This window comes from Triplophysa rosa, linkage group LG9 (assembly GCF_024868665.1).
Source record: "Triplophysa rosa linkage group LG9, Trosa_1v2, whole genome shotgun sequence".
In the NCBI taxonomy this organism is placed as follows: Eukaryota; Metazoa; Chordata; class Actinopteri; order Cypriniformes; family Nemacheilidae; genus Triplophysa; species Triplophysa rosa.
This window is the reverse complement of record NC_079898.1, coordinates 21954304-21968175: the sequence shown is the minus strand read 5'-3', so window position 1 is coordinate 21968175 and position 13872 is coordinate 21954304. Positions and strand designations below refer to the sequence as shown.

General features: G+C 39.3%; 1 protein-coding gene across 4 annotated transcripts in view; it reads right to left on the bottom strand.

The window, feature by feature from the left end:
* adgrb3 (adhesion G protein-coupled receptor B3) overlaps nucleotides 1–13872 on the bottom strand; it is a 144207-nt gene that overhangs the window by 54054 nt on the left and 76281 nt on the right. For all 4 annotated transcript variants that reach the window (XM_057341392.1, XM_057341391.1, XM_057341393.1 and 1 more), the window contains 4 exons: nucleotides 7170–7334; nucleotides 6694–6795; nucleotides 3908–4014; nucleotides 1508–1702 (listed from right to left, as the gene is read on the bottom strand). In XM_057341392.1, the coding sequence (XP_057197375.1) occupies nucleotides 1508–1702; nucleotides 3908–4014; nucleotides 6694–6795; nucleotides 7170–7334 (569 nt within the window). The remainder of the gene's footprint in view (nucleotides 1–1507; nucleotides 1703–3907; nucleotides 4015–6693; nucleotides 6796–7169; nucleotides 7335–13872) is intronic.

The following is a 13872-nucleotide window of genomic DNA, read 5'->3' as shown; positions in this document are numbered from 1 at the left end:
ATAGTTGTCATACTGACGCCTGGTTGTTCCATCACAGCGAGGCACCAAATCGCTTGCATAAACCTTTACTCATTCGGTTCTCCTGTGGTGGAATGAACTGCCAGCCTCCACCCGAACTGCAGCATCCTTCGCAACTTTCAAAAAACAGCTCAAAACATACCCGTTCTGCATTTATTTGACTAACCAATAACTGTCTGTCTTGTGTCTAATAAAAAAAAATATTGCTGTTCATTCTCTCCCTTGCTTACCCCAGCTTTTATCCTCCTAGTAGCATGGCCTTGTAAACTAACGGTACTTTTTAGTGTGTTGACAAAATGTTTATATGCTCGCTTTGGATAAAATTGTCCGCCAAATGAATAAATGTACTGATTCACTTGTTGACATTATGACAGATTTATAGCAAAACACCTGTGAGCATTTCACAAGTCTGACATGTGAAGCATTGGCTCTTACAACCTGTACACTCACACGGTATAATGAAGAGTTTCTCCTGCCCTGTTGAAGGTCTGAACAAATAGCATCGTGAGGAATTACATGGAGCATCACGGCTCTGATTTACTGGGAGATGATGGGATACGTCCAGCGTCTACAACTCTAAAACACACCTGGGATTTCCTGCTGCTTTCAATTTCAGGGATTGGTTGATCTTCTCTAAGCACTCAAATGTGCGCATAATTGAGGGAAACGACAGAGCCTCTGCGTACGAGTTTGAAGGCGCTCGGGAGAGCCGCGTACTCCAAGACTGGAAAGAGAGCTGCGTGCCTGTGCTGAATGAGATATCCTGCTGGACGCGTGCCTGTCTTTTCTGTTTGCTGTTCTGCCTCTGTGCCATGAAAGACAGGAGAGAGGCAGCGTCTTGGCTCTGACACGTTTGTTTTTCTACTTGAGCGCTTATGCTCCCTCTGGTGGTAATGCGTCCGCTTAAACACACCGTTATTATGTTCTAAAACACGTGACACATATGGGGATTGGGGCCGATCCGGTTCGCCTGGGGGCACGGATAAAACCCACCCGTGACCCGCAACCAATCAAACCCGCAAACGTGCACGAGGGATATCACATTAGGCTGTATGTTACGTAAAAATAACCATGCTTTTGCAAGCAGTTCGTGAGCAAACAGTTTATTGTGGCATTGAAATGCTTTGAGATGGAATCAGATAGACTTGGCGAAAATCGCTTATCAGCTGCTGGCACACGGTGTCAAAATCCCATAAGCTCTCCGTGAGGGGCAGAAGCAGGGAGATGTTTATCAGTAGTGGTCCAAGAAGTCGCACTACCATTTTGAAGGTGCTGTAAGTGATTTGGGCTGTTTTGCTGACCTCCACCATTTTGCCAACTTTAACTGCATGACCTGAAACCGGAGCTCTTTTGAAGCTAACTGCCACATTCTAAACGGCTTTAGTTCTTTACCTTTTTTCTATATAAAATGTCACATGAAAATTTCTTGGAAACACAAGGTGGGCACATATAAAACGTATGTCACCAAAACATCAGGTTTCTCTCTCACCTGCACGTCATCAGAAGAGGGTTCGTAGCTGGCTCTTTTGAAGGTGTCCGTAACGTTCCGAAGAATCTCCACTGAGGACAGAAGGTCACCGGCGTAGAAATTGCGTCCCTGGGTGAGATTCAACAGGACCTTTGTAACTTGGGACATGCCACCCCCTGCCAGATTCCTCTGACCTTTAGCAAGGTGCCCCTGGACCTGGAGACAGACGCAGGGAAAGAGACTGGGTTCTGTGTGTCCTTCAAAGACTGCAACACACACTGCTCATGTCAGGAATGTCAGGAACATAACTGTACCAAAAACTCCTAGTTACCTATATATTTAATCGAATTGAAAAGCATAAATGATATTTACACATTATTGGATGGTGTCACAATATGTTAGTGTTGACAATACTTGTGATATTAAAAATCATGATTATCAATATTGTGCTCATTTCAAACATATGATAATATGGTAAAAATTTAAAATGGATTACAAACTTTTTCCTCTCTCCACCCCAATACAAAAAACACAAATAAACAAAATTAAAGATATATTTGAAAGCATTTATTTATTAAAAACGGATATTGTGATAATATCATTACCATGAATTCTCTTTGCAACGATAACTATATTAAAGATCTAATATTGTGATAGCCCTAACATATATACAATAATATAATATATAGATAAATAAACTGTATTTAAAAATATACAAATTAAAACATTAAAGAAGAATATGTCATTTTCATTAATGAAGAAATGTACAATTGCTCATCTCCATTTAACGATATCAATATCGAAAGGCTTGAAATGGACTTGGTCACCAGAAATTGTATGAAAAATGAATATGTTAATCAATAATTTAAATGTGGATTTAATATAGATTTTTATATTTTTCTGATGGAATTTCACTTCTTTAAATTTAGTTAGCGAGTAGTATAGCTGTTTGAGCATAAACAACATCTGCCAAGTAGCAATGCTCAAAGATCACAGAAAAGGAGGATATTTTCTTTAATAGAAATCACTTTTTAAAGACTATGATGGACGGCTCGTTGGGACTACACCAAACTTTTTCCTGCGTTAGTGACATCATGAATCCCAAAATTTACGTTGACCCTGCCGGCTAGAACACGGATAGGGAAATCTCAACACACAAGCGGTAGACCAATCATAAAAGACTGGCTCAGCTTGACCAATCAGAGCGTTTCGGAAGGAGGGACTTCATAGAACCAGGAACTCAACAGCCCGTTTTCTGATAATCGAGATGACGTGAAATATATGTAATATATAACGTTTTTTTTTGAAAATCTAAACATGAACATTTGTTTAGCACATTGTTTAGTACATCATAAACATAAAGACCCTTTTAATATTTTAATATTTAATGTCAACTTAAAAGCAAATAAAGACAGAATTTCAACATTGGGTAAAATATTTCTTGAAAGGTAAAGTGAGTTATTTTCTCTTCCTGTGGATGAGTTGGTAGAGCAGCGTATTAGCAATGCAAAGTTCATGCGTTCAATCCCAGAGAACACACATGCTGATAAAAAGTATAAAAGCGTCTATACTGTAAGTAAACAAGCGCCAAATGCATTAATGTAAATTTCCACGCAAACATTGTTTCCCAAATACTTCCTCTTCTGCAATATTCACCACAAACATACACTATTCGGTTAGCCAGGACTCATCAAAAAAACACGGCCTTGTTTTAAAAGCGTGTGAGAGCCGCAGTGTTTACACAGTGTTTACCTGATTTCTGTGCATATTAAACAGCAACAGGAACAAATATTTTAACGTTAATTAATAAAAACAATTTGGACTTTACCCCCAAGCCATACTGTAAGGATCTGACCAATGAACAAGCATATATAAAACACACTGGCGTGATGTCATGCACACTAACTCAAGAATAAAGCAAAAGAATGCAGATTAAATTGTGTGTATGTGTGTGTGTGTGTGTGTGTAGGGGGGGGCGGGTTTTGTCTGCGCTGTGGGAACCAAACGTCCCCACAAGAATACAAAAACCCGAAAGCAGCGTGTGTCCAAAAGCCTTCCATAGCAATAACACAACTCAGCATGCAGCAAGCCTAAAAAAACAACACAGGAAGTTAAAAACAAAAGGATTTAAAACCATGCATTTGCATCAAGCAAAAAAACGACATTGTGCTAAAACATCCATCTCGGGGATTTTACTGGAAATTAGGGCCCTCCATTATTGCAAGCTATGGGAAAGTGCAAAACTAGCAGTTTAATTTGCCTCTTCGATGATTGCAGTTAATCTTGCAGACCTGCGCGGAGGTCTGGGATGCTGGGGAGGGTGTTGGTGGAAATAGTTTGGGTGATGTTGATGACTGCAGGGGTAATTTATGACACGTCACAAAGACACGGCGGAGCGCGGCGAGCTGACTCTGCACCTACTGATTGTTGCAGGTATCTGTATTCATTTGTGATGCATCGAGCATAGCTGGGCTGTTCCCAATAGGCCACCCCGCGGTGATCCAGCGAGCAGCGTCGACTAGTGGTGCCTGCAGAGAAAGAGGAGGGAAAAGAGAGATTCAGTGACGACGAGAGCGAGAGAGAGAGAGAGAGAGAGAGCGAGCGAGAGAGAGAGAGAGAGAGCTTTTATACTTGTTCCTGTAAGTCTTTTTCTCCTTTATCATTTCACCTGCCAGCCCCCACATCTCACATCCGCGGGATAAAAACAGCCTCCATCATCGGTTGCAGTATCACATGCGCCTCGCATGTGCCACTGCAGTAAAATTCCACATGTGCAAACGAATCATCTGCAATTATGAATTCATGTTAACCTACCATGTGGGTTTCGTGTGTGTTGGTGACTACCAATGAAATCCTGCAACCTGTGATATCAACAAAACTGCCGCCCACATGCGCAAGACGCAATAAACAAGCGCGACTCCTAAGAAACGTTTTTCGCATCCTACGTATATCGATTTGCATTAACAACACGTCCTGCCAGTAGAACAACCTCACCACACCCACCCGCAACCATCCACCACACGCACTCCTCTCACAGACTCTCTTATCGCTTCTCATTCCAACACAGTTCCACCCGCTACCCAGTCAACCTGAGACGCAGCTGCCTGCCCCCGAGCCAAGGAATCCGGCACACGGATCACGGAAACCCCCTGCGGTGCTGGATCAAAGCCCTCGTATTCAGAGCTCACCGCTAAACACACATGGCACCACGGATGGGGCCCAATCAGATTTAATTTCTCTCACACACATACAGTAAGATCACACACGCTCAGAAAAATTGGAGGAAGCGTGAAAAGTTCTCATTCGTGCCAGCGCAGTTTTAACATCTTGGTCGTTTATCAATCACTTCTTTGCAATTAAACTTCAACCATTCCCAAACATTTGGTTTTTGTTGCTCTCGTTCGTTTCTCGCTGCTACGTAGCAAAAACAGAGCGAGTTTAATTTAATTCCGACCTCATAATGAATGAAGATTTTCCAAGCCCATTTTCCAAAATGCTTTTGCACGACACGAAATTTCAACGTGGGTTATGTATCAAACAGACAATGTAAATCCAACCGCTTCCACCTACGAATTGACACACTGTTTCTTTCATGTATGATATAATGTTTTCAACCCAAAAACGCACACCGGCCTATGGCAGCAGTCCACCCACATATTGAAAGATATCCACAAAGAGATTAATCCACACACATGCATTTGAAATCAGCCTCTGCCTAGTTTCAGCTACACCGGTGCTGCTCGCTGTAATCACTGGAGTCTGTGGCACTTCTGTCCACATTTTTTATTCTTTCTCCAGCACCTGCTCTTTCAAGAACAATACAGCGTGTGGCAGAGCATCCTCACAACAGGAGGACGAAGGTGCAGCCCCGAGATACCAAGAGCACTGAGAACAATACAGCACCTTCTGCCAATCTCACAGCACAATCAATAGGAGCAACATCTCAGAACAGCTATCTCAGATAAACCAACCAACCGGAGGGAGAGAGAGAGAGAGCGTAAGGGAGAGAGAGAGGCCACAAACTGGATTAATCTTTCATTCTGTGTGCATGAAATACAGTATAAACCTAAAGGTCCAGTGTGTAGTTTTTTGGAGGATCTATTGACAGAAATGCAATATAATATACATAACTATGTTTTCAGAGGTTTATAAAGACCTTACATAATGAGGCGTTATGTTTTTATTACCTTAGAATGAGCTTTTTCTATCTACATACACCATGGGTCCCTTTACATGGAAATCGGACAAACTGCTCTACAGAGCGCGTTTCGTAAATACGTTATCTCCAAAGAAGTGGAAACGTGACGACATCTTACTTCTGTGTCAGCCACCGTAGTGCTTCGAAAGGGAGGGGTGGAGTGAGCCGTTGGTTGCAATTCGCAACCTCACCGCTAGATGGCCCTAAATCACATACACTGGACCTTTAAAGTACGAATAGCATGAACAGTTGTCACATCTTTTAAAGGGACAGTTCACCCAAAAATAAACATCAGAGACGATATTTTGAAAAATGTCTCTGTGGTTTTGTGTCCAAACAATGAAAGTCAATGGAGCTCTGTTGTTTGTTTACCAACGTTCTTCAAAATATCTTTTTTTCGTGTTCCGATGAAGTAAGTCATACAGGTTTGGAATTACAAGAGAGTGAAGAAATTATGACAAAAAAAATAATTTTTGGGGTGAACTGTCCCTTTAAGTTCATTTGGTCGAGGACAGATGTCACTCTCAAATCTAACTAATGTAAACAGAGCACTCAAAAACCATATTCATCTGTAGCGTGTACGTGGTCAGAGAGTGTTACTATATCTTGCTGCAAAAAGTACAGATTTTTCTGCTTTCCCTCAATATTGTAAAAGGCGAAGCAGACTCACAAAGATGTTGACAAAATGCTGGAGGGCTCTATGGTATGTAAATGACAGCAGTCTCTAGGTGCACGCAGCATAACGCATTTAAAGGCAGTCACAGTACAGCTGAATACACTAGTCTGAAACATTTGTCATTGTGGGCTGTGGAATTTATGAATAATTTTAACACCGTTGAAATAAATGCTTGGAGAAAAAAACATGCCAGTCTGTTTATTTCTTTGAAAGTGACGCTGGTCTATTCTTCCATCGCGCGTGTGTGTGTGTGTGTGCGTGCTTTAATGCCGTGTCAGATGGCCTGCGGTGTTCGGCGGCTTCTTAAACCGAAACTGTCGTGGCTGTTCTTACCTGTGGCATTGGGTGGACACCTGTTGAAGGCCAGTTCCCCAGAGGGAGTTCTTCTCCACAGCATGGACACAGAGTAGTCTTCTGGACAGATTTCATAAGGAGCTAAAGTGAAGGAACAAAAACGCATATTCAGGTACACGTATATTACAATTATTTGTTTTAGTTAAACCGATTAATCAGATATAATGAGCACAAGCACTGTTTCCATGGAGACTCTTACCCATGCATGAAAATGGTATGGCATCGTTTATGTGACATTAAACATCCATTACTGGCCAAAACTGTGCCCCCCTCCACAACGAAACATACAGCGTAGTTTCTGATCATTATTTCTCGCACGAATAATGATCCAGAGCAAAAATCGCTAGGGCTCTCTGAACAGGAAAAATAATTATCCCCGCATCCGTATCTCATTCACCCCTTTCTGCCCATTCTGATATAATTGACTCTTGGGGCTCAATTATCCGCAAGGTTACCTGGGCAACGCTGCTCGCTGCATCTGCGGACCTCCTCTCCATTGCCATCGCACGGCTGCCCCGTGACCGCCTGTCCCTGGCACACGCGCACCCTCCGCTGCCAACCGCCGTCGCAGGACTTTGAGCACCCGCTCCATGGTGCCCAAGGGTTCCATTGCCCATTTGCTACAGAGAGACAGATATTTTTAAATAATCTTAATCATTACTTTAATAAGTCGTTCTTCTGCCAAATATGTATTCCTGAAGCTCAATTGGTCGAGAATTGTGTTAGCATTGCAAATGCCATGGGTTTGATTTTCAGGGTACACACATATGGCTAAATATACCTTATATATCATTGTATATACTGTATTATATTTTATTACAAATAAAACGTTTACAGTTCATTATCCCAATGCACATGATTGCAAAGAGTAAAATATCAACTTTTACAGGTGTACAAAAAAGTTTGTTTTGTATCTTTGATTTCTGCATAATTTGTTGATCAAATGTAAACTGTTCATCTTTAACTGTCACAACATTAAAGGGGTCATATGACACGGCAAAAACTAATATTATCTTTTGTTTTAGATGTAATGCAATGTGTATACACCATTTACGGTTAAAAAACGCTGTATTTTCCACATATCGTGTATGTTTGTATCTCCTCTTTGCCCCGCCTCTCTGAACCGCGCGGATTTATTACAAAGCTCATCGCTCTGAAAAGCGAGGTGTGCTATGATTGGCCAGTTAAAAAGTGCGTAGTGATTGGTCGAATACTGCAAGCGTGCGATGGAAATGTAACGCCTCTTACCATATTTGGAACATCAGGTTCCAAATATGCGATGTACTGACAGGTACGCCCACCTTACTTGCGTATACATTTGGGCGGTCTTAGTCAAATCATACCACGAACTGACGTAGATTTGTGGGGGTGTGGCTACACGAGGCGTTTCAGGCAGGTCTGGGTGAGCATTCGCTTTTAGATAGAATGCATCTTTTGTTCCGACACTTTAATTTTTGCAATTTTACGTGTCTAATACATGCATGGGCAACTTATAACACACCAAAGACACAGAAAAACACGTGTTCGCGCCATATGACCCCTTTAAACTAACACAGTGTATGCTTAAAGTAATAGTTCACCTTCACAATGAAAATTCTGTCATCATTTTTCTCACCCTGTTGTCATTTTAGACCTGTGTGATTTTCCTCCTTGTGCAAAACACAAAAGAAGATATTTTGAAATACATTGGTATCCATAAACCCCATTGACTTTTATTGTACGTACACAAAACCAATGGAAGTCAATGGGGACCACTGGTTTTCTGTTACCAACGATTTGTGTTCTGCAGAAGAAAGTCATACAGGTTTGAAAAGACAAGAGGACGTGTAAGTAATGACAAAATTTTCTTTTTTTAAAGGTAAACTATTCCTTCAAATGACACACAATTTATGATATTTTTCATGTCTTTGAACACACTGTCCAAACAATGAGATGAGACTGGAGGTGTTGGTCATGACCATCCCAATTTTGAGTTTGCCCTCCGGAGCGGCCCAGCAACAGTCCTGACCTCAACCCGATGCGGACGCTGACATAACATGAAAGAGTTTTGTAAAGAGAAAAAGTGGACCTCCCTCCTTACAGCAACTCGAACAGTTATTGCAGCCAAGAGAGGCTTAACCAGTCATTAGATTCAATGTTCTCTTTATCCATCCTCTGCACTATGAATGTTTAAACTGCGAGTTAAAGATGAATTTAAATGCTGTCATTGTTTGCCCACTGTGTTTGTCATCATTTAGCTGAAGATCACATACATTTTTATGACAAATTCATGCAGAAATAAAGGTAAAAACACTTCTTTCAGTGCCTGTAGGTGATAAACACATTAGCTGGGGTTACAGTAGGACATCCGCCGGGATCTTATTCTATTTATCATCTTTTACATTTCATCTTTCGTAACATCCATCCCTTTCACTCTCATTAATGAGATGGAAGCTTTATGTAGTTGTGCGCTCGTGGCTCTTTGAGCCGACTTCTGTGAACGCTGAAAACAATTATGAGAAGTGTAGCATGGAGCATTATAAAACACACTCGATCGCAAAGGAGGATTCAAGCGTTAAAAGTCAGCCAGTTTCATACAGCTTTTCTACACTGTGGTGCTAAACAGGACTTTTGGCAGAATTCTCTCTTGATTCAATTAATAAAACCCTTAACCATCATACTTGCAATAATCAGATATTTGTCTCTGTTTTATGAGTGTGACGGAGCCCCGCAACCGGGAAAGTCGTTTTTCGCACTTTGCAGACCTGAAACACGTTTTATGGTAAAGTTTTAAAAGCCTCCTTAATGCTTTACGGGCATTTAATGAACGGCATAAAATCTCAAATCTTGGCATTGCAAAGAGATAAAGACAGACGCTTTACTTAGATGTGCTGTAATCATACATGAGAGAGGGCATTTTCAGCTGCAGACCGGCGGTTCACCTGTACTGACTGTACTTTCTGATCAAGGACGCATTTACATTATCAGTTAGACCGTGTGGGTGCTGGAGGAATGTTACTCTGAAATCCAGAGCCGATCCTCCCTATAAGCAGACTACGCAGGCTGTGTAGGGCCTCGGCATCACCAGGGGGCCCCCTTGAGTACCGAATAAAAACACTGTACGCTATTTTTTAACTTGCAGATTCAACTTTACAGGAATTATTTGGAAATTTCCTTTTGATTTATTTCATTACTTTGACATACTCGGTCTCGGACATCGTGTAGTGCGCGGCAAGTGATGACATGCGCGTGATGTGATGGAACACGTTATATGACCATGGCTATAAAACGGAGCTATCCGTCTGTTGCGTAAAAATCTCACCAAAAACGCGAAGCAAAAGAACAAGAAGGCATGTGTTGTACTATTTTCAAAGTCTTATTTAGTTTTGCCAAATTATGCAAGTACAGATTTATAAGTGCAGTATTTATCCACTGGCATAAAGTTGGTTTGACGTTGGACGTTCGATAGTCTGAATTTAGGGACCGTCTCCAAAGTTACAAAGGCTACACATTAATATACACTTTTCTAACTTCAATAGCATTTAAAGGAATGACTTAGTCACAAAACCAGCTGTACAGTGTTTTTCGTTTGCCCATGATGATATGTCATTTTTGTGTCATCACATTCAGAGAATTATTAATTTTCGTATAGGTTTCTTGAGTAAACTAAATTTATCATGTTTTATTTTTGTTAATCACTCATTTGGTTAGTTAAAGTTTTTTTGACAGCTAGATGGTTCCAGAGCCACGCGTTACTTTGGGTAAAAAAATATTTACACATGAATCAAAATGTGAATTTAATTTTCAACTTAATTGTTCTAACTCTCAGTTTAATGGTTTTTTTTTTGTCTTTTTTAGTTTTTATTTATTTAAGTGTGTTAATTGATTTATTAAGTTTATTTCCTATAGTTTACAGTTATGTTTATCTAAATTTATAAACATAACTGACAAGGGCCCCCACAAAGGTTTGCTTAGGGCCCCCCAGACGTCTAGGATCGGCACTGCTGAAATCAATAAATAAACCAGGTTCAAATGAAGCGCTGGGAGACATCTGACCTCAGCATGGCTTTATATAAAAGCCTTTAATCAAAGCACCTCAATAAAAGTGTCAAATACATCTTGGAGATGATGCTGTAATAGCGCAGGTCAAAAAAGAAGACTCAGTATCTGGTATGCACAAGCATCTAAGCGAACAATATTCTGACCAATAAAATATTTGACCAAAAAACAATAATTGTTCTGTATTTAAAAGACCAAACAACCTTCAGATATGATTAGATTTAAATTACATTTATGCATTTGGGAGACACAAAATAAGAAATATTTTATCTTAATGCCCCTAAATTGTATAAAGTCTACAAAAACAACTCCAAAGGTTTAAATGATCTACAAATAAAGAGTGAATGTGGTCTATCTGTTTAGCGGTTTAAAGTAGAGATGCACCTATACTAATCTCTCCACCATACTGACAGCCTATTATTCGGAGTGATATCTGCCGATACCGATTCAGAAGATTAAATGAATATTTCTTAATGACTATTAATATTGAACATCAAATTGGTGACATAAAGACATTTTCTATGCAGTATAAACACAAATGCATTGCATTTCCCTGTCCTCTTGTGATTGACAGGATATATCGGCCTTGACCATCAGCTGTTTTTAAACTATCGTCCGATAGCCGATAAAAAAAAACTAAACACAATATCTAATGTATTGTGTATCAAATAATACGTTTTCAATAGTGAATATTAATGCAGATAGAAAGGTCAGAGCTCATGATAAACAAAATATTTCTGATTTAATGCTACTGTAGTGTCTCACACTGAAACTCCAAACTGAGGCTCTCTGTTATCATGAACCATGAAAAGCAAGAGTCTCACAGTTTTAAAGTAGCATGCTGAGAGGCCTCTGTGTATCAAAGAACTACCTGCCAGGCATACTGAGCAGGTCCCTCGTGAGACCGTCACAGGCCCATCACCATAGGCTATCATCAACAAAGGCTTGTGGCTAATGACTGACACGATGACAGACCTCTTGAAAATTCATGCAGTGTGTTAGATTAAGATTGCTGTTCAAATCTGTGCCATAAAGACCCCATGTCAATATCAACGTTCTGTGGCTTTTACACCTGTTAGCGGTTACCTTTGAGGTCATCTACTGAAAATGCTATTATCCAACCAGGGGCTTTATTTTAAATTTGCTTTATAAGAGCTATAAAACAAATTAAGATTTAAATATGATTTAAAATATTAGTGTTTTTAAACAACTGAAACAATGATTTTCATGTTTTTTTTTTAAACATGAAGGTTAACTGTGCCATGGGTATCTGTATGAAGACTTTAAATACTTGTATCCTATAAAGCAGTGGTTCTCAAACTGGGGGTCCAAATATGGATCCAGGGGAGCCACGGATTTTGTGGCTTTTTATGAATTATAGAAATTTGTCATAAATTTTATACAATCAAACACCAGAAAAATAAGCCAACCAACCAAAAGAACTGATGTTTCAGCGTTGTATAACTGGATATTTTATTGGTTTTATTAACATTTTAAGTTTAAGATTATAAGTCTTCATTTGGGGGGCCGCAAAGCAATACACTCCACACAAAGGGGGTCTTACAACGAAAAAGTTTGAGAACCACTGCTATAAGTCAAGTCAACTTTATTTACGTATATAGCGCTACAATTTTCATTGTTACAAAGCAGCTGTACATGAAACATATTGACTATAAGCAAAACATTTAAAGTTATACAAGTAAAAACAAAAAAGGTGAAAACATAGAAAACAGACACACACACACACCGATTCAAACACACCCACATACAAAGCACTCCACACGCACAATATGCACATGTACTAATACACATAGACATACACAAAAATGCGCGCACACACGGACGCGCAGACACACACGCACACACAGACACGCACACACATGTTGGCTTTCCATGTTTTATGGGGACATTCCATAGACGCAATGGTTTTATATCATTGTATATCATATTCCCTACCCCTAACCCACCCCCTAAACCTAACAATCACAAAAAACTTCCTGCTATTTTAGATTTTCAAAAAAGTTAATTCTGTATGATTTATAAGCTTGTTTCCTCATGGGGACAAAAAAATGTCCCCACAAGGACAAGGGTTTTGGATATTGCCATCTTTGTGGGGACATTTTGTCCCCATACCGTAGGGTTTACCCTTCCCACACATACACACACACACACAGACACACACGCACACACAGTGGTTATCACTGAGAAGCACACATTTAAGATAAAGGAGAGAGAGACACACATGTCAAATTTTAAACAGACTATAAATTCCTATATGCAATATTAATTTTGAGAAAAACTTTTAAATTCTAATTCTATAAATTCTATAAAGACTTATAGATACACTTCTCTATTAATCTTAGTGTTTCTGATTTGTTTTATTTCAAGTTTACCACAAAGCATTTAGCTACATAACATACTATACATGGTAATGTATGTAAAAAATAAAACTTAACAAAAAACAATGTTTTGTCTTGTCCTAGTATATAAGAAACTTATATATGAAGCAATATTAAAACATACATTGCACTGTATACTTTTCAACATGCAAACACCTTGGAAGTCAAAATAAATCTGTAAACAGAAAATCTAATATTATGGACTCAATGTTCCATATAAAGCAAAGTTGTTTAGAATGTCCTGTCCTTAAAATTAAAAAATAATACAAATGTAATTTATTAAATGTGGAAAAAAATTCTTAGATTGCTCTTGAGGTTTACAGTTTTTTTCAACTGCTAACAAGCATTGTTCAATACTGAAGCCACATTTTCAAAACTCTTCACACAGTCTGCATTACCAACATGACTGTTGGCCCCACAGTTCATCTCACCTCCAAAACTCACTCAGACCAACAAAACAATTCATCTATGTCTCAAAATAAGCTCATTCCAACACTGTAAACTCGGATAAGTTGGCAATACTCAAATATTTTGAGGCAACTCGTTGCCTCAAAATTTTTGAGTTTAAAGATTCTTGGTTTAAGTAAGCAGAACCTTCAAATTTTGATTACTGTTAAGTTAAAGTTCTTAACAAATCTTAGTTGGTGCGACTTACTGTAAATATTTAATTTATCCTTTTTATGAAATTAAGTAGACAGAACTTAAATAAGTACCAAAATTT